Consider the following 25,743-nt stretch of genomic DNA (forward strand, 5'->3'; position numbering starts at 1 on the left):
TACACTTTTCTCACTTCCCTCCTGTGACTGCCTTGGGCGTCAGTTGAAACATGGCTGTATGCAGGCTGGGAAGCCCCGTGTACTGGGACTAAGGTGCATAATATACCCCATCCCCTTCAGGCACTTACAGGAAATGTCCATGAGATGCAGCGTTTGTTAACACATCTTAATCAAACGGAACTGGTACTTTTTAGAAATGCTATATCCAGTATCCACTGAAACAAAGAGAGCTAAGAAACCATGACGATAAACGGGGGGAAAAACGACAACTTACCCAGCCTGTCCTCCATGAGACACTCTGTAATGACTAGAAGGGTACAAACCTCACAGCTCCATCATGTCACTATATATAGACAAAACAACAAGGAGCTCACCTCAAAAGAAAGAGTAGAACCCTGCTCTGTGCTGACAGAGAGGTGAAATGCGGATGTAAAACCAACACAATCAAACACTATAGGAGTCAGCCAGAACATCCATCTTCACACTGAGCCCACAGGGACAGAACTATTAGTCTCCTAGGAGGAATTCCATCATCATCTCACTGCTTGCGCTACACACACACACACACCACCGATCCACCTAAGCGCTCCCTCATCCCTGTAATGTCAGGGCCGATACTGCTGCAGGATACCATTTACTGACAGCCGGTGGAGCCAGCTTTGGTGTGACCCAGCTTGTTTGCTCTCTGTGGCTCTGGGTTTTTGTAGTAGAATGCTGTTTGGGGGCAGTCGGCTGCCTGGAGGGGTTACCCTGAGGGCTGTTGGCTGTGCCACAGTACCACTCAGAGGGTAATGAGCTCAGGGGAAGCCCTCCAGAATTGGCCGTCAGAGGGACACTGGGGAGTACGATACCTTTGGAGTATGAGTGGACTGGGCTGTCTCCTCACCAGCCAGTGGTGCAATAACGAGGCCCCATACGGTGAGAGAGAAGGGCTTGGATTCAAACAAATACAGACATCTTTGATAAATGAGAATAAATGCTCTATATCATTATTATTTCACACCCGTTTTAGTTTTTTTTTCTATCTGCAATTAAGCTGTCCATTTATATCCGTCCTTTTAGTTGAAAATATATTAGCATGGAGTCATAGACAGCTTGCACTTTGCTCTAACTCCGGGTGCCTAATTATGTTGATTCATGCAGATTTGAGTCTTTGGAAAAGGTTGAGGTGAAGCAAATGAGGCTGGAATGTTGGTTATAGAGACGTTTTTGCATTGGAAGCCTGGTGAATAATGTGTAGCTACAGGGCTGTTTCAGAGCAGAGCTGCCTCTCACTCCTTTGTTCTAACACATCACACACACACACTCACGGTCTCCTGGGGTCCAGCAGGGCTCCTCAGTAGAGCGTCAGCGGGGGGAGAGAGGGGGGTGAGGGGTCACTCCACAGCCCTCTCCCTACCCTTCTGTCTCGGCTTTCATCTCCTCCATTTCTTCTCATAACATCCTCTAGGCTCATTTCATCAAAAGTCCACATGCGTCTTATTTGTCATCTGCCTCCCCCTTTATGTAGACTGGTTCTCAGTGTTCTATGACCCCTTCCTTTGGGATCTTGTTTTTGACCTTGTTTTGCAGCAGTACTGCAGTCCCCTATTCTCACAGGCTTTTTCTCTACACTTGAGTCGTACCCCAGTCTGTGCTGGGAGGAGCGATAGCTTGCCAGCCAGACGACGTAAAATGGCTGAACTCTCCCTTGATTGTTTGATGAGAGGACACAGGTAGCTGTGTCCTCTCATCCTCCTCTCCTCCAGACGGGATGGGAGGTGCAGTGTGGATACACACTGTAGGGCACTCACACACCCTCCTGACCTCCTCAACTCAGGCTATCGCAGCTTCTCTCTCTCTCTCTCTCTCTCTCTCTCTCTCTCTCTCTCTCTCTCTCTCTCTCTCTCTCTCTCTCTCTCTCTCTCTCTCTCTCTCTCTCTCTCTCTCTCTCTCTCTCTCTCTCTCTCTCTCTCTCTCTCTCTCTCTCTCTCTCTCTCTCTCTCTCTCTCTCTCTCTCTCTCTCTCTCTCTCTCTCTCTCTCTCTCTCTCTCTCTCTCTCTCTCTCTCTCTCTCTCTCTCTCTCTCTCTCTCTCTCTCTCTCTCTCTCTCTCTCTCTCTCTCTCTCTCTCTCTCTCTCTCTCTCTCTCAAATAAAAATACTTACATAAGTATTCAGACCCTTTGCTATGAGACTCCAAAATTGAGCTCAGGTGCATCCGGTTTCCATTGATCATCCTTGAGATGTTTCTACAACTTGATTGAATTCCACCAGTGGTCAATACAATTGATTGGACATGATTTGGAAAGGCACACACCTGTCTAAGGTTCCACAGTTGACAGTGCATGTCAGAGCAAAAACCAAGCCATGAGGTTGAAGGAATTGTCTGTAGAGCTCCGAGACAGGATTGTCGAGGCACAGATCTGGGGAAGGGTACCAAAAAATGTCTGCAGCATTGAAGGTCACCAAGAAGACAGTGGCACCCATCATTCTTAAATGGAAGAAGTTTGGAACCACCAGAGCTGGTCGCCCGACCAAACTGAGCACTCGGGGGAGAAGGGCCTTGGTCAGGCAGGTAACCAAGAACCCGATGGTCACTCTGACAGAGCTCCAGAGTTCATCTGTGGAGATGGGAGAACCTTCCAGAAAGCCACCATCTCTGCAGCACTCCACCAATCAGACCTTTATGGTAGCGTGGCCAGACGGAAGCCACTCCTCAGTAAAAGGGACATGACAGCCAGCTTGGAGTTTGCCAAAAGGCACCTAAAGGACTCTCAGACCATGAGAAACAAGAGTCTCTGGTCTGATGAAATCAAGATTGAACTCACTTCTGGAGGAAACCTGTCACCATCCCTACGGTGAATCATGGTGGTAGCAACATCATGCTGTGGGGATGTATTTCAGCGGCAGGGACTGGGAGACTAGTCAGGATCGAGGCAAATTACAGAGAGATTCTTGATGAAAATATGCTCCAGAGCGCACAGGACCTCAGACTGGGGTGAAGGTTCACCTTCCAACAGGACAATGACCCTAAGCACACAGCCAAGACAATGCAGGAGTGGCTTTGGGACAAGTCTCTGAATGTCCTTGAGTGGCCCAGCCAGAGCCCGGACTTGAACTCAATCGAACGTCTCTGGAGAAACCTGAAAATAGCTGTGCAGTGATGCTCCCCATCCAACCTGACAGAGCTTGAGAGGATCTGCAGAGAAGAAATGGGAGAAACACCTCAAATACAGGTGGTCCAAGCTTGTAGTGTTATACCCAAGAGGAATGGAGGCTGTAATCGCTGCCAAAGGTGCTTCAGCAAATTACTGAGTAAAGGGTCTGAATACTTATGTAAATATGATATTTAAGTTTTTTATTTTTAATAAATGTGAGAAAAAAATCTAAACCTATTTTTGCTTTGTCATTATGGGGTATTGTGTGTAGATTGATGAGGGGGAAAAAACAATTTTAGAATACGGCTGTGATGTAACAAAATGTGGAGAAAGTCAAGGGGTCTGAATGCACTGTATTTTTAAATACACAGATATTTTTCTCATTTTTCCTGTAAAACTGTAAATCGTTGACTTCCTTGCTGGCTCTGAGGAACATTTTCATCGCCTTTTACCGAACACAATCAGTCTCTCCCTGCATTCTCGCTCTCCTTGCAGGTGAATAGAGCAGGGATATCGACAGCCTACAGCCTTGGGCATCTTTTTCTTATTACCGAGAAAATAATTGAATGGCTCTCCATCTAAAGGTTTCAACTTGCATCAAAGGGTCAATTCATATGATAGGCTAGCTAACATTTCTATTCTAACCCTACTTATGGATGGTGTGATGTATCCCTCGCTGTGACATTTAGATAGAACATCAATGATGCATCAGTACTGGTGTCAACTAGCAAGTCTGGCCAGGCTAACATTGATAAGAGAGTGATCGGGATGAATAATCATTGAAAAACGAATAGGTGTTTTAGTAGCAGAGAGAGGATATAGAGAAGCACATTCTCTCAGTGTGCAGATCCTCTTTGTCGCTGTCTTTCTCAGTCCCAGCAGGCGAGGCCTGCCTCTTACACTGTGACTCTCTACTCTCAGGATCACTGTCAAATATTGCCAGCTGTTATAGACTGATGGGATGTGGTTACTATGAAGCATTAGAACTATAGCCTGTTGATCCTGTGGTGTAGACCTGTGGCTTGGGACAGCGCCCTGTGGCCCTGGTCCTCTTGGCTGCCATTGGGGACAGACAGAGGAAGGAATCCCCCGGTCAACTCACAGGGGTGTTGGGTTACTCTGTGTGCTGGATGACTGTGAGATTAAAACAACATAACACAGGAAGAGAGGTTACTGAACAGACTCCTGACCCAGCCTGGTTCAGCCAGAATCCTTAACCAAATTAAAGGTGCTCTTATTTAGAGCTGAGCCAGTGGGAAAGGAAAGATACCTAGTCCGTTGTACAACTGAATGCATCTTCTGCATTTAACCCAAACCCTCTGAATCAGAGAGGTGCAGGGTCTGCCATAATCGACGTCCACGTCTTCGGCGCCCAGGGAACAGTGGGTTAACTGCCTTGCTCAGGGGTAGAACAACAGATTTTTACCTTGTCAGCTCGGGGATTCAATCCAGCAACCTTTCGGTTACTGGCCCATCTGGCTCTAACCACTAGGCTACCTGCCGCCCTGTGCTTGTTCCTAACATTTTAATGATTTTTACACCGTGAATTACTTCCTTTGGAAAACAAGCACTTGTGTACCATCAGAGGAACGAGCGAGGCAGGGGCGTGTTGGTGAGCTTTGTGGGCTGAATAGAAACTCGGACAATTGTGGAGGTGACCAGTGCGGGCCGCCTCCCAGACAGTCCTACTAGGTTCACTCACACACTGGTAGTCATTGGATCTTCTCATGACCACCCTGTGTGGTCAACTCCCACCGCGCGTCCTAGGCTTAGATTATCCCGCGGTATGAGTCTCTTTCCCGGTGAGAGGGCCTCCCTGTCTCCCTACCCTAGGCTAAGTTAGCAGAGAAGGCATGGGCTCCACTTTATCAACCCGGGTCACCCCTCTTGGTCTATCTCTGCCCGCCAGAGGTTAGAGGTTGTTATTGATTACTGTATTGTTGGGGTTAGAGCTCGCAAGAAAGGCATTTCACTGTACTTGTGCAAGTGACATTAAACCTTAAAACTGATTGTTGTCTGAGGAGAATTAGCCTGAAGGATGTGGATGATTCCAACAGATACCTGTATTTCTCCAAAATATGCTCACATTCCTCTCGGTCTACAATTACCATATTCATGAACTGTTGCACCAAAAGCTGGTTTCCATAATGGTTTGTGTTCATGAATTATTTCTCATATCTAAAAGCCTATCCAACTGACCATCTCTTAGAAAAAAATATATAAGCTATTGTAACCAAGACTTAAAAAGACCTGATATTGGCACAATATGGAGGGAATGTTGGAACATAAGTAACAAAATTACAGTTAACAAAAATGTACGCTTAATCCAGTGTAAACTAATGTATAGAATTTATTATACAAGACAAAATTCACAAATTCTACAGCACAACGGCAGAGTCATGTTTTAAGTGTAAATCTAACAATGACTCAATAGTCCATGCCTTCAGACAATGTTATAAAGTCCATATGTTATGGGCGAAGGTAGAAAGTTGGCTGTCAGAAGTAGTATTACAATGTAAATGTACTTTTAACCCGTCTGTCTGCATATTTCAAGACATGGCATATGAGGGTGCAGTGAGATACTCATCTTGAAAAAACGTATAGTTAAAAACTGAAAACCAACCAATCTTCCGTTAACACAATGGAAATGTCAAATGCTTTATTAACTAAATGTTGATAGTGCGCGGGCAACGGAGAGAAACAAAATGGTGCAGTTTGAGGCCATGTGGCGGAGAGTGATGTGGGCGCTGGAGATGTGGGTGTGAGTATGTGGGTCTGGAGATGAGGGTGTGAGTATGTGGGTCTGGAGATGAGGGTGTGAGTATGTGGGTCTGGAGATGAGGGTGTGAGTATGTGGGTCTGGAGATGAGGGTGTGAGTATGTGGGTCTGGAGATGAGGGTGTGAGTATGTGGGTCTGGGCAGGTCTGATGTAGTTGATTTTTGCGTATGTTCTGTATTGTTTCTTTTTTATATCTCACCAAAAAAATGGAATTGTTTCTCATTGGTTACATAGTGTGTTTTTGTTGAATATTGTTATGATAAGCAGCTAATGTACCTCTTCTCTGAAAAATGACCTTTCTCTCTCTATCTCTGTCTCTCTCTCTCGTTCTATCTCTATCTCTGTCTCTCTCTCTCTCTATTTTCCCTCTCCAGTCACAGATGAAGACACTGTCAAGAGATACTACGCCAAGTTTGAGGAGAAGTTTTTCCAGAATTGTGAGAAAGAGCTTTTGAAGATCAACACATTCTATTCAGGTAGGCCTATTTGATGGAGCAGTGCTGCTATGCCAGTTATTCTCTCTGACTAAGTGAGACCATCCTGTTGATTGGCCCTGAGCATCTGCAGTTTTCCCACTCACAGTAGGCTAACTTCTAATGCCGTAACTGTCAGCCTGCAGTGCATTGGGAGTAGTTAGTAATTGCCTTGACGTCTTGCACATGTATACAGTTGTACATTGTCTGTCATGTAGAGTGATGAGCTTTACTTGTGTGCCAACTAAGTGACGTTTTGTCTAATGCGGGGAATTTTGATTTAAGCATGGCTGATCAAATTAGCAAAGGAGGCCTGGTTCATTTCAGGGAGGGAGTATATATGCCTCATGTAACATGAGATGTCATATACAGTACTGCTTATAAACCTTTTCTCTGAGGTATAAGGAAACATTGCTGCCCCTAGAGGCTGTTTGTAGAACTGCATTTAATGGGCTGATGCTGCCTGGCAACATTGACATTCGATATATTCTGAATCATTACTATCAAGCACATACTTTATTGGTAATAATACGAGTTAGATGGGAAGCCAACAAAGTATTCAAAAGGTGCATTCATTAGTGTCCACTTTAATTAGCCTTTTCTTAAAGCCTTTCCTTGTTTTTCTTCTCCGATAAACATCCCCTCCCATCCCCTCCCATTGAAGCTTTGCAGGAAGCTGAAATAAACTCAGACCAGGTTGGACTGCCAAAGAGAACTGGGACTCTGACCAAAATCCTGTTGCTCCTCGCTTTTATTTCCTCTGAAAAACAATGATTTCCCATCACTGTTGCTCAATAAGGGACGGTTCTAAAATTATTTAGGGAGAGGGGGGGGGTCCAAAATGGGGGAGGAGTAAGTAACTTTTTTCTTTGCTTCAGGGAGGGTTGTGTCGTTTTTTTATTGGGTACAGGGGAGGGTATAGTGTGTTGTTTCCTGGTTTACATTCACCGTTTTGCAGTTTTTCCTGTCTTAGCCAAATTTCCCATTTGTCTCCCCTATCGAACTGTGCTACACGTAGCCTGCGCTCTTGTCATTCGTACTTCACCGCCAGTTCATTGCCAGTGGTGTAGCCAATGTTACATTCAGTAAGCAAGAGTGATTCTTCTCCTAATTTTTTACAAATTGCTCAACCAAATATTGTTATTGGGACTCGCATTGGGCTAGGCTAGTTTAAGAGAAATAAGGAGAGCGAGAGGCTACTCAGGCCATTTATTCTGTGATGCCAGTGGAGAATTGTGAAAGAAGGGAACAGTGAAGACAGAAAGAGATGTAGGCTAATTTAGAAGTTAGGCAAATTCATGTCGCCCTATTAATCCATAATTCATATACTAGCCTCTCCAGATGGAGAGTTGACCGCATATTTTTACAGTAACAGAGCTGTATATTTGACTTTGAGAAAGAAAATTCACAGTGGAATCGTATTGAGTATCGTTATATTAAGCTGGCATTTGTATCGAAGTCAAAATAATGTTATTGCGACAACATTTAGTTTGTGATCTAAGGTTAGCTATTGACTAGCCCATTGGGGTAGCCTAAACAAATGCAGTTAGATAGGCAACCCCATATTTCAGCCATCTATAGGCTAGCCACTTTGCTACATCAGTTAGGCTACGGGAGAATGCTCATTGCTAAAATAGCACACCTGCCTGATAATACACTATGAACCATGTATAGTCTTTGGTGAAAGAGACTGCCGTAAAAATACTACTTTTTGCTAAAATGTTTTTGTGCTTATTTCTGGGGGGAACATTAGCACGTGTGTGGCGCTCGCAGACCTCAAAATTGGTCTTAAATGGCATTCCAAGTTGCAATAAAAACATCTTAAAAAGTCCAAAATGTAACTTTCTGATTCATACATTCATACAGTACGCAATGGATTATGGTCATTGTAGGTAATTACCACGTTTTTTGGCTAAAGTAGTGATCATCACTATGTAGAATATTGGCCTGTTGTGAACTACAACTCCCTACTACATCACACATTTCGGCCATGATATGATTTATCTATAGAGAAACTGCGCAATAAAAAAAAAAAAAAGTAATTCAAATGTAGGCCGTCATTGTTAATAAGAATGTGTTTCTAACTGACTTGCCCTGTTAAAATAAAGGTTACAAATAATTGAACCACTGTTGGTCCCAAAATGTTTTTATGAAAGATGTTGAACCAAATGTTCAGCTAATCGCTCAGCACTACCCCATAGTAATTTGCGAACAGTCCCTAAGCATATCCAGCAGACGTCTGAGTAAGTCAAGGCTAGACACCAGGCATTATTATAATTGAATGCAGTCTGGCTCGATGTTGGCTATAATGAAATCTTTAGGGAAGGTTGTTTTCAGCAGTGTTGGGTCTTATTAGCAGTCATGTAACCCAGCCATTCACGTCACACATGACTCCAGATTGCAGCATCATAATCCTCCTAGCCGGATGTTGGGATGAAACAAGCAATTACTGAATCTTGCTGGATAGACAGCATTATCTCCCTCTTTTCATGTCGTGTTCAATGTGTGAGTTTTACATAAGAGACTCCTCTTCTTCGCAGAGAGCTGTGGCAAGCAGCTTCCCTCTTCTGAAAGGGGTCATCGACCCCCTCAATTTCACTGCTCCATGATGATTTAACTCTATTCCAAGGAGAAAAACCGAAGCACAACACAGTCTCTGTTAAAAGCTGTTACTATATCTAAAATATTTGTATGTATCCTCAAATATAGACTCTAGAGACAATATTTTACCTGTGGCTTTTCCTGGCAAAGTTCAGACATTAAAGCCTCTTTTAGTCTCTTCGACCTGCATACATATCTACCACCTTTGTTTGTAAACACATCTAATCAGGCTTCATTTCTTCCTACTTAGGTAAAGTATGCGAGTCTGGACTTTCTCACGCCTCATGTTATGTCATGACTTGATCCATGCAGAGCAGATAGGAAGCCCTCTGGACAGTGTAGACAGTGACATAATCTACTGTTATTCTGTGAGGGATTACTCTAATTTTAGCAATCAAAAGAACAACTATTCAGACATTCCTGTGAAATCCAGAGGCTGTGTGTGCAACTGAGTGGTAAAGTAACCATTGCACCCACTGCACCTAATGTAACACCCCTGTCCTCACTGACCGTGGGCAACATGAGACGGTGCTAGGCCACTACCATCGCTTTGACCAGGTGGTCTAGTTATGAATCAGGATTGAGGAGGTCTATTCCAAAAGCATCTGTCTTCAGCCTTTGCCTATGAATAGGATGTGTGGTGGGCTGCAGAGTGCAGACCGAGGCTGAGGGGACAGTGGAGGATATGTGTCAGAGCTGGGCTCGAGGAGTCCAGTCCAGGAATGTGGTCGTGGGAACGGGACTGGGGTGCAGTGAGGCTGGGTGAGGCCAAGGCGAGGTGGGGAGAATGTGGGCCATGCTCCATATCCACTCAGGTTCCTCCCTGCTGTCTCCCTCAGGAGGGAAATTAACATTGTTCTGACCCTGGTAATGGGCTTGCTGAGGGCTGCATTTACATGTCTAAAGAACTTAATACTCCCCTTCCGGATCCCCGTAATGGAGAGGAGTGTTTACCTCTAGCTGGACTTCCTGCAGGGCTGTTGAGAGTTCTATCTTGGGCACACTGCAGCCATGACACTGTTGCTCACTCAGTTGTTTTCCATATTTTTCCTCCTGCAGAGAAACTTGCTGAAGCACAGAGGCGTTTCGCCACCCTGCAGAATGAGCTGCAATCGTCTCTGGATGCGCAGCGTGAGAGCAATGCACCAGGCCTCCGCAAACGCAAGACGGTGTTCCACCTGTCCCAGGAGGAACGCTGCAAACACCGCAACATCAAGGACCTGCAGCTGGCCTTCTCCGAGTTCTACCTCAGCCTCATCCTGCTGCAGAACTACCAAGTTAGTACCATTAACCCTAAACCCTACACACTACCCCCAGATACTACCTCCGCCTCATCCTGCTGCAGAACTACCAAGTTAGTACCATTAACCCTAAACCCTACACACTACCCCCAGATACTACCTCCGCCTCATCCTGCTGCAGAACTACCAAGTAAGTACCCTTAAACGTAAACCCTACACACTACCCCCAGATACTACCTCCGCCTCATCCTGCTGCAGAACTACCAAGTAAGTACCCTTAAACGTAAACCCTACACACTACCCCCAGATACTACCTCCGCCTCATCCTGCTGCAGAACTACCAAGTAAGTACCCTTAAACGTAAACCCTACACACTAACCCTAGATCAGGGGTAGACGACTAGATTCAGCCGCGGGTTGATTTTTGTTGGAGCTTCGGGGGATTGTAATAACTATAATACTTTGTACACTGCAAATTGACCACAACTAAGTCCAAAAAGAGATTGTATTTAAAAATAACAATAATTTCATACCTTGATTACATTGAGACAAGATCACATAATGTATGTCTCTTTTTTAATAGTAGAAATACTTGGGAACAGATTACATAAATAAATAAATAAATAAATATCTTAATTACTGTTGATGGAAAGTATTTTGGACCAAAAACTAAAATTCTCAAAAAACTTCGGGGGGTTCCAAAAAAATGGCAAACACCTGCCATAGATACTACCTCAGCCTCATCCTGCTGCAGAACTACCAAGTTAGTACCCTTAACTCTAAACCTTGCACACTACCCCTAGATACTAGCTCCGCCTCATCCTGCTGCATAACTACCAAGTGAGACCCAGTCAGCCTGTCTCCACACCCTCTCATCTTTCTGTTTGATGCTGCTATAAGCATAACATGTCTTTCTACAGCTCACTCTCTCTCAATCCATCTCTATCCATCTCTCTTTATTGGTGTCAATTTCATTCTCTGTTTCTCTCTTTATCTCAGCAGAATAACCGTTCAGTCATTGTCTCCTGTTGATGTTTCTCTGCAGCTCTTGCTCAATTCAATTCCCTAACCCTAACCCCAGGATTGGTCTTTCTCCCAGAATCTGAACTTCACAGGTTTCCGTAAAATCCTGAAGAAGCATGATAAGATCCTGGAGACCCCCCGCGGGGCTGACTGGCGTGTGGCCCATGTGGAGGTGGCCCCTTTCTACACCTGTAAGAAGATCACCCAGCTCATCTCTGAGACAGAGGTACGTATGGAACCGAAGCCCATGGCTGTGGAGGTCTAGGCATTGTTGAGGTTAACTATTTTCCAACAATGTTTACTCTGTCAGCTATTTTAGCTAGGTACAATCATGAAATTATGAATGGCCAAATTTCGCATTCTAGCGTAGTCTGATCCTGGTCTTTGACTCTCATTGAATATGTTGTATTGCATTCTAACCGTTTCATGACGGTTAGAATGCAACCAACCATGCTATTTAAAAAAAACAAAAATTGCGTTGTTCGTAACTTGTTTGTACATAATGTTGCTGCTACCGCCTCTTATGACCGAAAAGAGCTTCTGGACATCAGAACTGCAATTACGCACTTCAGATTAGACGAAGAGTTGGTCTTCAATGAGTCGGACAGGAGGGATATACTACAGACACCTGACCAGGCCCAGATCCTCGTCATTTGCTGGAGAAGGAAACTGAGATTTCGCGGAAAAAGGTCAGGGTGCCTTGTGAGGATCAGGAAACGAGTGGCTAATCTGCCTTTGCCTTCCGTCCTGCTAGCTAATGTTCAATCGCTGGAAAATAAATGTGACAAACTGAAAGCACGTATATCCTACCAACTGGACATTAAAAACAGTAATATCTTATGTTTCACTGAGTCATGGCTGAGCGACAACATTAAGAACATACAGCTGGCAGGTTATACACTTTATCGGCAGGATAGAACAGCAGCCACTGGTAAGACACGGGGCAGGGGCCTATGTTTATATACGTAAACAACAGCTGGTGCACGATATCTAAGGAAGTCTCAAGGTTTTGCTCACCTGAGGTAGAGAATTTCATGATAAGCTGTAGACCTGTAACGGCTGTCGTCTTCCTCCTCGTCTGAGGAGGAGAAGTTTGAAGGATCGGAGGACCAATGCGCAGCGTGGTACGTATCCATATTTATTTTAATACTTTTCAAGAATGAACAAAAACAATAAACTGACGAAAACCAACGAAGCTACAGTTCCGAACTAGTGAACACAGGAAAAAAACAGGAACACACGAACAGGAACAATCACCCACAAAACACACTACAAAACAGGCTACCTAAATACGGTTCCCAATCAGAGACAATGACAAACACCTGCCTCTGATTGAGAACCATATCAGGCCAAACAAGAAACCCCACATAGAAACAGAAAACATAGATTACCCACCCAACTCACGCCCTGACCACACTAAAACAAAGAAAATACAAAAGAACTATGGTCAGAACGTGACAAGACCACACAATATACCTAGAGAGTTTTCATCTGTATTTTTCGTAGCTGTCTACAGACCAATGCTGATTCTAAAACCGCACTCAATGAGCTGTATACCACCATAAGCAAACAGGAAAACGCTCATCCAGAGGCAGCGCTACTAGTGGCCAGGGACTTTACTGCAGGGAAACTTCAAATCAGTTTTATCTAATTTCTATCCGCACGTTAAATGTGCAACCAGAGGGGGAAAAATTCTAGACCACCTTTACTCCACACACAGAGACGCGTACAAAGCTCTCCCCCGCACTCCATTTGGCAAACCTGACCATAATTCTATCCTGATTCCTGCTTACAAGCAAATATTTAAGCAGGAAGCACCAGTGACTCGGGCCAATAAAAAAGTGGTCAGATGAAGCAGATGCTAAATTACAGGACTGTTTTGCTAGTACAGACTGGAATATGTTCCGGGTTCTTCCGATGGCATTGAGGAGTACACCACATCAGTCACTGGCTTTATCAGTAAGTGCATCGAGGACGTCGTCGCCACAGTGACTGTACGTACATACCCCAACCAGAAACCATCAATTACAGGCAACATTCACACTGAGAGCTGCCACTTTCAAGGAGCGGGACTCTAACCTGGAAGCTAATAAGAAATCCCGCTATGCCCTCCGACGAAGCATCAAACAAGCAAAGCGCCAATACAGGACTAAGATCGAATCGTACTACACCGGCTCCGATGCTTGTCGGATGTGGCGGGGCTTGCAAACTATTACAGACTACAAAGGGAAGCACAGCTGAGAGCTGCCCAGTGACACGAGCCTACCAGACGAGCTCAATAACTTCTATGCTCGCTTCGAGGCAAGTAACACTGAAACGTGCATGAGAGCATCAGCTGTTCCGGACGACTGTGTGATCACGCTCTCCGCAGCCGATGTGAGTAAGACCTTTAAACAGGTCAACATTCACAATGCCGCAAGGCCAGACGGATTACCAGGACATGTACTCCGAGCATGCACTGACCAACTGGCAAGTGTCTTCACTGACATTTTCAACCTCTCACTGTCTGAGTCTGTAATGCCAACATGTTTTAAGCAGACCACCATAGTCCCTGTGCCCAAGAACACTAAGGTAACCTGCCTAAATGACTACCAACCCGTCTGTAGGCATGAAATGCTTTGAAAGGCTGGTCATGGCTTACATAAACACCATTATCCCAGTAACCTTAGGCCCACTCCAATTTGCATACTGCACCAACAGATCCACAGATGATGCAATCTCTATTACTCCACACTGCCCTTTCACACCTGGACAAAAGGAACACCTATGTGAGAATGTTATTCATTGACTACAGCTCAGCGTTCAACACCATAGTGCTCTCAAAGCTCATCACTAAGCTAAGGACCCTGGGACTAAACACCTCCCTCTGCAACTGGATCCTGGACTTCCTGATGGGCCGCCCCCAGGTGGTAAGGGTAGGTAACAACACATCTGCCACGCTGATCCTCAACACGGGGGCCCCTCAGGGGTGCGTGCTCAGTCCCCCCCTGTACTCCCTGTTCACTCATGACTGCACGGCCAAGCACGACTCCAACACCATCATTAAGTTTGCTGATGACGCAACAGTGGTAGGCCTGATCACCGACAACAATGAGACAGCCTATAGGGAGGAGGTCAGAGACCTGAACGTTTGGTGCAAGGACAACAAACTCTCCCTCAACGTGATCAAGACAAATGAGATGATTGTGGACTACAGGAAAAGGAGGACCGAGCACGCCCCCATTCTCATCAACGGGGCTGTAGTGGAGCAGTTGGAGAGCTTCAAGTTCCTTGGTGTACACATCACCAACAAACTAACATGGTCCAAGCACACCAAGACAGTCGTGAAGAGGGCATAACAAAACCTAATCCCCCTCAGGAGACTGACAAGATTTGGCATGTGTCCTCAGATCCTCAACGGTTTTACAGCTGCACCATCGAGAGCATCCTGACGGGTTGCATCACTGCCTGGTATGGCAACTGCTCGGCCTCCGACCTCAAGGCACTACAGAGGGTAGTGCGTACGGCCCAGTTCATCACCGGGGCCAAGCTTCCTACCATCCAGGACCTCTATACCAGGCGGTGTCAGCGGAAGGCCCTAGAAATTGTCAAAACCTCCAGCCACCCTAGTCATAGACTGTTCTCTCTGCTACCACACGGCAAGCGGTACTGGAGGGCCAAGTCTAGGTCCAAGAGGCTTCTACCCCCAAGCCATAAGACTCCTGAACAGCTAATCAAATGGCTTCCCAGACTATTTGCATTGCCCCCCCTCTTACATTTCACTGTAAGGTCTAATACACCTGTTGTATTCGGTGCATGACAAATAAAATTTGATTTGATTTTGATTTGAGTAATAGACCTCCCTTTGACATGTTTTTGTTGTGTGTTTGTCAGGCTCTGGTGACCACAGAGCTGGAGGGAGGGGACCGTCAGAAAGCCATGAAGAGGCTGAGAGTGCCTCCACTGGGGGCAGCACAGGTGAGAGAGTGACTGCACCATAGATTTATTAGAATGGGAAAGGGGGATAACAAGTCAGTATAGAGTGTATTTTAGTTAGTGGACCATTAACCAATCACTTTTAGATCTTTCCCGCCATAATTCCAGCTCGTGTCAGCTTCTCATCAACATTAACGTTGTATGACAGTTCGACACACTTCCCACTCTTCATCTCTTTCCTGCTGTGTGTGTATATATATGTGAATGTGTGTGTGTGTGTGTGTGTGTGTGTGTGTGTGTGTGTGTGTGTGTGTGTGTGTGTGTGTGTGTGTGTGTGTGTGTGTGTGTGTGTGTGTGTGTGTGTGTGTGTGTGTGTGTGTGTGTATGCATGTGAAACACACACTCTATTTATCCCCACTGTATTGATCCTGTAAGAGGCTCTCCAAACTAGGCCGGACAAATGACTTTTTCCACAGGGGATGAGAAAATGCATCCCCATCACATATCCCTCAGATTTATAGCTGTATTAATATCAATGTCATGCCCAGCCTGAATTGTACTAGATCAAAATGGCTTGTCCAGATTCCCCGTGGGCACCTTTATATGACTTGTATTTTTAGCACACACCAAAGTACTTGATGATAACACACTTTAATATACTCTTTCTATACCGTGCATTGAATTGACTGCAGCACAACCAGAAAAAGGTTTCTGCTTCCCTGGATAAGTGTGTCTATCTGTCAAGCTAAATGAATTAGTAAATGCCTAGTGCAGTTCTCCAGCTGTGTGCCTGACATTGCAGTGGAGCCTAGAAGACTAGCAGTCACGCAGGTGTAGTAACTGGTAATTGCTCATCTCTGTCATTCTCTGCTCCTTCCTGCAGCCTGCTCTAGCCTGGACTACCTTCCGCGTTGGCCTCTACTGTGGGGTCTTCATAGTCCTCGCTATCTCCTTCCTCCTCACTGGTACGTTCACACACAACCATGCTATTAAGGCCTTTTTACTGGGGGTTAGCTAACAGATACAGAGGAAATGAGGCTTACAATTTAGACTTGGCATTAGGGGGATCTCAAGTTAGTTTTGCATACTGTATTGTAGCTTCAGATATTTGAAGGAGAATGACATGATCGAATTGCTATTATTCTTTTTCAGGTGCTGTACTCATCCGGTATGAGAACGTGTGGCCTCTGGTGCGTATCTACCGCGGTGGCTTCCTGCTGATTGAATTCCTCTTCCTGTTGGGCATTAACACCTACGGCTGGCGCCAGGCGGGGGTCAACCACGTGCTCATCTTCGAGTTGAACCCTCGCAGCAACCTCTCCCACCAGCACCTGTTTGAGGTAAGGGAGAACCAGGGGATGCACAAGGACAATGAGACAGAATCCAGTCAGACAGTAGTGAAAATAATGGAGAGAAGAAATCATCTTGTGTGACCACCAGAGCGAGAATGCGCTGAATAATGGAAATAAAAAACGGTCAAATCAAATCAATTTTATTTTGTCACATACACATGGTTAGCAGATGTTAATGCGAGTGTAGCGAAATGCTTGTGCTTCTAGTTCCGACAATGCAGTAATAACCAACGAGTAATCTAACCTAACAATTCCACAACTACTACCTTATACACACAAGTGTAAAGGGATAAAGAATATGTACATAAAGATATATGAATGAGTGATGGTACAGAACGGCATAGGCAAGATGCAGTAGATGGTATAGAGAACAGTATATACATATAAGATGAGTAATGTAGGGTATATAAACATAAAGTGGCATAGTTTAAAGTGGCTAGTGATACATGTATTACATAAAGATGGCAAGATGCAGTAGATGATATAGAGTACAGTATATACATATACATATGAGATGAGTAATGTAGGGTATGTAAACATTATATTAAGTGGCATTGTTTAAAGTGGCTAGTGATACATTTTTACATACATTTCCATCAATTCCCATTATTAAAGTGGCTGGAGTTGAGTCAGTATGTTGGCAGCAGCCACTAAATGTTAGTGGTGGCTGTTTAACAGTCTGATGGCCTTGAGATAGAAGCTGTTTTTCAGTCTCTCGGTCCCTGCTTTGATGCACCTGTACTGACCTCGCCTTCTGGATGATAGCGGGGTGAACAGGCAGTGGCTCGGGTGGTTGTTGTCCTTGATGATCTTTATGGCCTTCCTGTGACATCGGGTGGTGTAGGTGTCCTGGAGGGCAGGTAGTTTGCCCCCGGTGATGCGTTGTGCAGACCTCACTACCCTCTGGAGAGCCTTACGGTTATGGGCGGAGCAGTTGCCGTACCAGGCGGTGATACAGCCCGACAGGATGCTCTCGATTGTGCATCTGTAGAAGTTTGTGAGTGTTTTTGGTGACAAGCCAAATTTCTTCAGCCTCCTGAGGTTGAAGAGGCGCTGCTGCGCCTTCTTCACAACGCCGTCTGTGTGGGTGGACCAATTCAGTTTGTCCGTGATGGGTACGCCGAGGAACTTAAAACTTACTACCCTCTCCACTACTGTCCCGTCGATGTGGATAGGGGGGTGCTCCCTCTGCTGTTTCCTGAAGTCCACAATCATCTCCTTTGTTTTGTTGACGTTGAGTGTGAGGTTATTTTCCTGACACCACACTCCGAGGGCCCTCACCTCCTCCCTGTAGGCCGTCTCGTCGTTGTTGGTAATCAAGCCTACTACTGTTGTGTCGTCCGCAAACTTGATGATTGAGTTGGAGGTGTGCATGGCCACGCAGTCGTGGGTGAACAGGGAGTACAGGAGAGGGCTGAGAACGCACCCTTGTGGGGCCCCAGTGTTGAGGATCAGAGGGGTGGAGATGTTGTTACCTACCCTCACCACCTGGGGGCGGCCCGTCAGGATGTCCAGTACCCAGTTGCACAGGGCGGGGTCGACACCCAGGGTCTCGAGCTTGATGACGAGTTTGGAGGGTACTATGGTGTTAAATGCTGAGCTGTAGTCGATGAACAGCATTCTCACATAGGTATTCCTCTTGTCCAGATGGGTTAGGGCAGTGTGCAGTGTGGTTGCGATTGCGTCGTCTGTGGACCTATTGGGTCGGTAAGCAAATTGGAGTGGGTCTAGGGTGTCAGGTAGGGTGGAGGTGATATGGTCCTTGACTAGTCTCTCAAAGCACTTCATGATGACGGAAGTGAGTGCTACGGGGCGGTAGTCGTTTAGCTCAGTTACCTTAGCTTTCTTGGGAACAGGAACAATGGTGGCCCTCTTGAAGCATGTGGGAACAGCAGACTGTGATAAGGATTGATTGAATATGTCCGTAAACACACCAGCCAGCTGGTCTGCGCATGCTCTGAGGACACGGCTGGGAATGCCGTCTGGGCCTGCAGCCTTGCGAGGGTTAACACTTTTAAATGTTTTACTCACCTCGGCTGCAGTGAAGGAGAGCCCGCAGGTTTTGGTAGCGGGCCGTGTCAGTGGCACTGTATTGTCCTCAAAGCGAGCAAAAAAGTTATTTAGTCTGTCTGGGAGCAAGACATCCTGGTCCGCGACGGGGCTTGCTTTCTTTTTGTAATCCGTGATTGACTGTAGACCCTGCCACAAACCTCTGAGCTGTTGAATTGCGACTCTACTTTGGCTCTATACTGGCAATAGCTACACTGTTTGTTTCCGGTCACCTTGCCCTGGTTAAAAGCAGTGGTTCGTATTTCAGTTTCGCGCGAATGCTGCCATCAATCCACGGTTTCTGGTTTGGGAATGTTTTAATCGTTGCTGTGGGTATAACGTCTCCGATGCACTTTCTAATGAACTCGCTCACCGAATCAGCGTATTCGTCAATGTTGTTGTTGGACGCAATGCGGAACATATCCCAATCCACGTGATCGAAGCAGTCTTGAAGCGTGCAATCAGATTGGTCAGACCAGCGTTGAACAGACCTGAGCGCGGGAGCTTCTTGTTTTAGTTTCTGTTTGTAGGCTGGAAGCAACAAAATGGAGTCGTGGTCAGCTTTTCCGAAAGGAGGGCGGGGGAGGGCCTTATATGCGTCGCGGACGTTAGAATATCAATGATCCAGGGTTTTACCAGCCCTGGTAGCACAATCGATATGCTGATAGATACTATCAATACTATCAATACTAATCTGAAGACATACACTAGGGTTTTTTTCTGATCATATTTCCAAGGACAATGTGTATACTGCTTTATAAAGGAAATTTACAGAAAATGTGATAGTTTAATGCCTTTGTGTCTTCTGTAGATTGCTGGTTTCCTGGGCGTGCTGTGGTGTATGAGCATCCTGTCCTGTCTGTACTCTGAGTACACCATGCTGCCCATGCAGGTGAACCCTCTCATCCTCTACGGCTTCATGCTCCTCTTCCTCATCAACCCCTTCAAGACTGGCTACTACAAGTCCCGCTTCTGGCTGCTCAAACTGCTGGTGAGAACCTTCTCCACTGGAACTACTGCATTATAATGATGATATTACATCAGTACAATGAAACCTGACTCAACTGGTGTTTGTGTGTGTACAACAATGTATTTGATACCTATCTCACATTCTATATTGTGTTCCATGTATTCGGCTTATCTTTTCTTTGTCTGATGTTTACTGGCTTGGGTGATGGGGGGTAGGAGGATTCAGTGTGTGTGCGAGACAGAGGCCAGTGGGGTGAGGGATAATAGGATACAGGCGTGTCCCTGGGGATGTGGCGACTGTGACTGTGCAATCATTACAGGGATGGATCCATCAGTATGCTGCTCCTCCAATCTTCCCCATCTCCCAAGCATCCCCATCCCTCTCCAGCTCTGATTGGGCCCCACTTGGGCCTGTGCACCATTCTAGAGATGCACACGCCCACACTGAACACAGGCGCTAACCAAAATCAAGGAACAAATCAAGACAGATTGTCTGGTGTGTTAGTTTACGCAATGAATACATTTAAAATAATTTTTATCCTCTGGATGTCTTTGTATGATTGGGATGTTGTGGAGATCAATAAGGACATAGATTGACAGGTAGAAATCCTTAATTAGCATACATACAGTGTATTCGGAAAGTATTGCGACCCCTTGACTTTTTCCACATTTTGTTACGTTACAGCCTTTTATCAAATGGATTAAATCGTTTTTTTGCCTCATCAATCTACACACAATACCCATAATGACAAAGCAAAAACAGGTTTATAGACATTTTTACAAATGTATAAAAAATAATACACTGAAATATTCAGACACTTTACTTTACCTTTATGACGCTACAAGCTTGGCACACCTGTATTTGGGGAGTTTCTTCCATTCTTCTCTGCTGATCCTCTCAAGCTGTCAGGTTGGATGGGGAGCATCGCTGCACAGCTATTTTCAGGTCTCTCCAATGATGTTCGATCGGGTTCAAGTCCGGGCTCTGGCTGGGCCACTCAAGGACATTCAGAGACTTGTCCCAAAGCCACTCTTGCTTTGTCATGGCTGTGTGCTAGGGTTGTTGTCCTGTTGGAAGGTGAACCTTCACCCCAGGCTGAGGTCCTGGCACTCTGGAGCAGGTTTTCCTCAAGGATCTCTCTGTACTTTGCTCCGTTCATCTTTGCCTCGATCCTGACTAGTCTCGCAGTCCCTGCCTCTGAAAAACATCCCCACAGCATGATGCTGCCACCACCATGCTTCACCGTAGGGATGGTGCCAGGTTTCCTCCAGACGTGACGCTTGGCATTCAAGCCAAAGAGTTCAATCTTGGTTTCATCAGACCAGAAAATCATGTTTCTCATGGTCTGAGAGCTATCATGTGCCTTTTTACTGAGAAGTGGCTTCCGTCTGGCCACTCTAAAGGCCTGATTTTTGGAGTGCTGCAGAGATTGTTGTCCTTCTGGAAGGTTCTCCCATCTCCACAGATAAACTCTGGAGCTCTGTCAGAGTGACTATCGGGTTTTTGGTCTCCTCCCTGACCAAGGCCCTTCTGCCCCGATTGCTCAGTTTGGCCGGGTGGTCTGCTCTAGGAAGAGTCTTGGTGGTTCCAAACATCTTCCATTTAAGAATGATGTAGGCCACTGTGTTCTTGGGGACCTTGAATGCTGCAGACTGTGGGATCTTATATAAACAGTTGCCTTTTACAAATCATATCCAATCAATTGAATTTACCACAGGTGGGCTCCAATCAAGTTGTAGAAACATCTCAAGGATGATAAATGGAAACAGGATGCACCTGAGCTCAATTTCGAGTCTCCTAACAAAGGGTCTGAATACTTATATAAATAAGGTATTTAATACGTTTGCAAGAAATTCTAAAAACCTGTTATCACTTTGCCATTATAGGGTATTGTATGTAGATTTGTGAGGATTTTTTTGTATTTAATCCATTTTAGAATAACGTAACAAAATGTGGGAAAAGGGAAGTGGTCTTAATACTTTCAGAATGCTTTGGTATATAACAGGTTGAATCAATACTGCAGCTGAGACAATCTGGGGACTGGGTGAGGCTGCATAGTGAGGCTGCATAGTGAGGCTGCATAGTGAGGCTGCAGAGCATACAGAGAGGTGGGCTGGTGAAATGTCAGGCTTGACCTGGAGGCAAGAGGGAGAGAGGATCATTCCCATTCAGCCACAGTCTCATTCACAGACCCCAGATAACATAATCCAGTCTCAACAAAAACCATACCTAAAACACTAGTTAACCCAATCTTGTTAGACTACATTAAATCAAACCGCTACAGAGGCACTGCTCTTCAGCTGACCCGGTGCTGATCCCAGACTGTCATGTTTAGGGCATGTGTGGTGTGTCAGGTTGGATACTGTGTGTGTCAGCGATACTATTGCTGGTGTGGCAACAGCCCTGTTGAATGAGATTGACACACTCCAACTAGAGCCTCGTTAGGCTTTTCCATACGTATCCACCAGTTCATTTACTGTAGGGAGATGCAAGGACTGCTGGTTGCTTCAGGGCTCATGCCCTCAACACGTTCCAGCTCATTTTGCTCTGCCCTCTCCCCTTCCACTGCTCTAATACCCTGTACATGACAGCCTCATTAGCTGCATGACAATGAGCTTCCTCCATGTTGAAGTCTTGTGTACACGGATGGAGCCGAGGTGTCTGCGTTTGTGTCCCTTCTCTTTTGTTAATTTGTACAGTCTGTTTTGCCTTCATGTGAGGCAAGCATGGGAGTTCTAGTAGTATTAGTATGCAGAGGTATACTTTAGACAGAAGAGCTGTCAATGTTTTCTTAACCTTAGACTATGCTAACCCTTTCAGTGTTAGCATATGTATTTAATCCTGTGTCTTGTATGAGACTAATAAATCTGTCTGTCTCCCCAGTTCCGTGTGTTCACAGCGCCGTTCCACCGCGTGGAGTTTGCAGACTTCTGGCTGGCCGACCAGCTCAACTCTCTGGTGATTGTACTGATGGACCTGGAGTATCTCATCTGCTTCTACAGCTTTGAGCTCAAATGGACCGACCGCAAAGGCCTCCTGCCCATGTTCAACGGTGAGTTAGAGCACTGGCTCCCTTTAGGTAGGTACTAGTTATGGTCTAAGTACAGGACTGGGATGAGGTAATAGCTGAATGTATGTTACCTATATATTATGCTGGTTCATCAGCTCTATTTGAACTCATTTATAACAGTGTTGTTTTGTTTGGGAGATATGTACTGAGTCTAAATGGTTTAGCTCGATCTGACTCCGGTCAATAGACACTGTTGTCCATGTTCAGTGGGGTCTGTCTGTTCTGTCTGTCTGTGAAATTAGTCATTAATGGTTCTCCTCAGTAGTCTGCAGCCTGACAAATCAGCAGCCAGGTAATTGATTGGAAACGTTTGGGTCCAGCTAGCCTCTGCCGAGTCCCCAACAACTGGATGTTCCGGTTTTCAGGCGACACTCCATCTTAACTCCTCCTCCACATTTACTGGATTGGTTGAACAGTGCAGAAGAGAACCTCCCCCGACAACCTCTCCCTCTCGTCAAGACGAGTGTCTAGGGCAGCGGTTACCAAACTAGTGATGCCTGTATGAAAATGGGGTGGCGGGAGAATTTCCAAAATTCTGAAAAAATACAAAGCATTCACGGGTCATTACGGAGAGGATTTGGTTCCTGACAGAAAGGGAATACCCTGCCGTCTCCCTCAGAGCATTAAAACTCATGGTACCCTTCGCCAGCTCATATCTGTGTGAATCTGGATTCAGCAGTGCTCTCGTCTACATTAAAACCAGATATTGATCCAGGTTGGATGTGACAGCAGAGATGACCACGTCCCCTGACTTTGAGAAGTTCAGACGCGACATGCATCAAGCACACCCATCTCGTCCATGGTGGTGAGACGAGACATTATGTCAGACTTATTTGTAATTGACTGTCTTAGCCCCAAATTAAAAGTATGTGATCGTAAGTTGAGAAGACAATTAAAAATACTGTTAGAATGTTTTGCAATTGACTGCCATATCCCCAATTAAAATAAGTTAACATTGTCTGTTAATTACATCTTTTTTTGGTTGGGGTCATTAGAATTTTCAGATATCAAAATGAAGTCATGAACGAAAAAAGGTCCAGCAATGTGACTTTCATGCTGATTAGCTGTCCACTCAGAGAGGGCTGTTACTGCTCTGTGTGTGGGAGGGATGGAGAGAGAGCAGCATAGTGCAGAATGACAATGAGTCTGGGACTACAGACATATATATATATATATTTGTTTTTAAGTTGTCATTTAGCAGACGCTCTTATCCAGAGCAACTGCATACATTTTTGTTCATACTCGTCCCACATGGGAATAGAACCCACAAGCCTGGTGTTGTAAGAGCCACGCTCTACCAACAGAGCCACACGGGAGCAACCTGTGTGAGTCCATTAATGTCCATCCTGGCATCCTCCCATTCCAACAGAACAGTACAACAGTTCTAGCTGTAAGAATGGTTGATACCAGAACCATAAACACAATGTAAATATAGATGTGGTTTGATACCAGAACCATAAACACAATGTAAATATGGATGTGGTTTGATACCAGAACCATATACACAATGTAAATATGGATGTGGTTTGATACCAGAACCATAAACACAATGTAAATATGGATGTGGTTGATACCAGAACCATAAACACAATGTAAATATGGATGTGGTTTGATACCAGAACCATAAACACAATGTAAATATGGATGTGGTTTGATACCAGAACCATATACACAATGTAAATATGGATGTGGTTTGATACCAGAACCATAAACACAATGTAAATATGGATTTGGTTGATACCAGAACCATAAACACAATGTAAATATGGATGTGGTTGTTACCAGAACCATAAACACAATGTAAATATGGATGTGGTTGTTACCAGAACCATAAACACAATGTAAATATGGATGATACCAGAACCATAAACACAATGTAAATATGGATGTGGTTGATACCAGAACCATAAACACAATGTAAATATAGATGTGGATGATACCAGAACCATAAACACAATGTAAATATAGATGTGGTTGATACCAGAACCATAAACACAATGTAAATATGGATGTGGTTGATACCAGAACCATAAACACAATGTAAATATGGATGTGGTTGTTACCAGAACCATATACACAATGTAAATATGGATGATACCAGAACCATAAACACAATGTAAATATGGATGTGGTTGTTACCAGAACCATAAACACAATGTAAATATAGATGTGGTTGATACCAGAACCATAAACACAATGTAAATATGGATGTGGTTGTTACCAGAACCATAAACACAATGTAAATATGGATGTGGTTGTTACCAGAACCATAAACACAATGTAAATATAGATGTGGTTGATACCAGAACCATAAACACAATGTAAATATGGATGTGGTTTGATACCAGAACCATAAACACAATGTAAATATGGATGTGGTTTGTTACCAGAACCATAAACACAATGTAAATATGGATAATACCAGAACCATAAACACAATGTAAATATGGATGTGGTTGTTACCAGAACCATATACACAATGTAAATATGGATGATACCAGAACCATAAACACAATGTAAATATGGATGTGGTTGTTACCAGAACCATAAACACAATGTAAATATGGATGATACCAGAACCATAAACACAATGTAAATATGGATGTGGTTGTTACCAGAACCATATACACAATGTAAATATGGATGATACCAGAACCATAAACACAATGTAAATATGGATGTGGTTGTTACCAGAACCATAAACACAATGTAAATATAGATGTGGTTTGATACCAGAACCATAAACACAATGTAAATATGGATGTGGTTGTTACCAGAACCATATACACAATGTAAATATGGATGATACCAGAACCATAAACACAATGTAAATATGGATGTGGGTTGTTACCAGAACCATAAACACAATGTAAATATAGATGTGGTTTGATACCAGAACCATAAACACAATGTAAATATGGATGTGGTTTGATACCAGAACCATAAACACAATATAAATATGGATGTGGTTGATACCAGAACCATAAACACAATGTAAATATGGATGTGGTTTGATACCAGAACCATAAACACAATGTAAATATGGATGTGGTTGATACCAGAACCATAAACACAATATAAATATGGATGTGGTTGTTACCAGAACCATAAACACAATGTAAATATGGATGTG

At 44.6% G+C, this 25,743-nt stretch overlaps 1 protein-coding gene across 1 annotated transcript in view; it reads left to right on the forward strand.

The window, feature by feature from the left end:
• The window catches only part of xpr1a (xenotropic and polytropic retrovirus receptor 1a), a 99,700-nt gene that overhangs the window by 59,753 nt on the left and 14,204 nt on the right, over positions 1–25,743 (forward strand). Inside the window, exons 3-10 of the mRNA XM_038998932.1 lie at positions 6,292–6,393; positions 10,051–10,268; positions 11,331–11,480; positions 15,128–15,211; positions 16,053–16,134; positions 16,322–16,509; positions 19,382–19,561; positions 22,424–22,592. Of these exons, the coding sequence (XP_038854860.1) occupies positions 6,292–6,393; positions 10,051–10,268; positions 11,331–11,480; positions 15,128–15,211; positions 16,053–16,134; positions 16,322–16,509; positions 19,382–19,561; positions 22,424–22,592 (1,173 nt within the window). The remainder of the gene's footprint in view (positions 1–6,291; positions 6,394–10,050; positions 10,269–11,330; positions 11,481–15,127; positions 15,212–16,052; positions 16,135–16,321; positions 16,510–19,381; positions 19,562–22,423; positions 22,593–25,743) is intronic.

The sequence above is a fragment of the Salvelinus namaycush genome, chromosome 8 (genome assembly GCF_016432855.1).
Source record: "Salvelinus namaycush isolate Seneca chromosome 8, SaNama_1.0, whole genome shotgun sequence".
NCBI classification, from domain to species: Eukaryota; Metazoa; Chordata; class Actinopteri; order Salmoniformes; family Salmonidae; genus Salvelinus; species Salvelinus namaycush.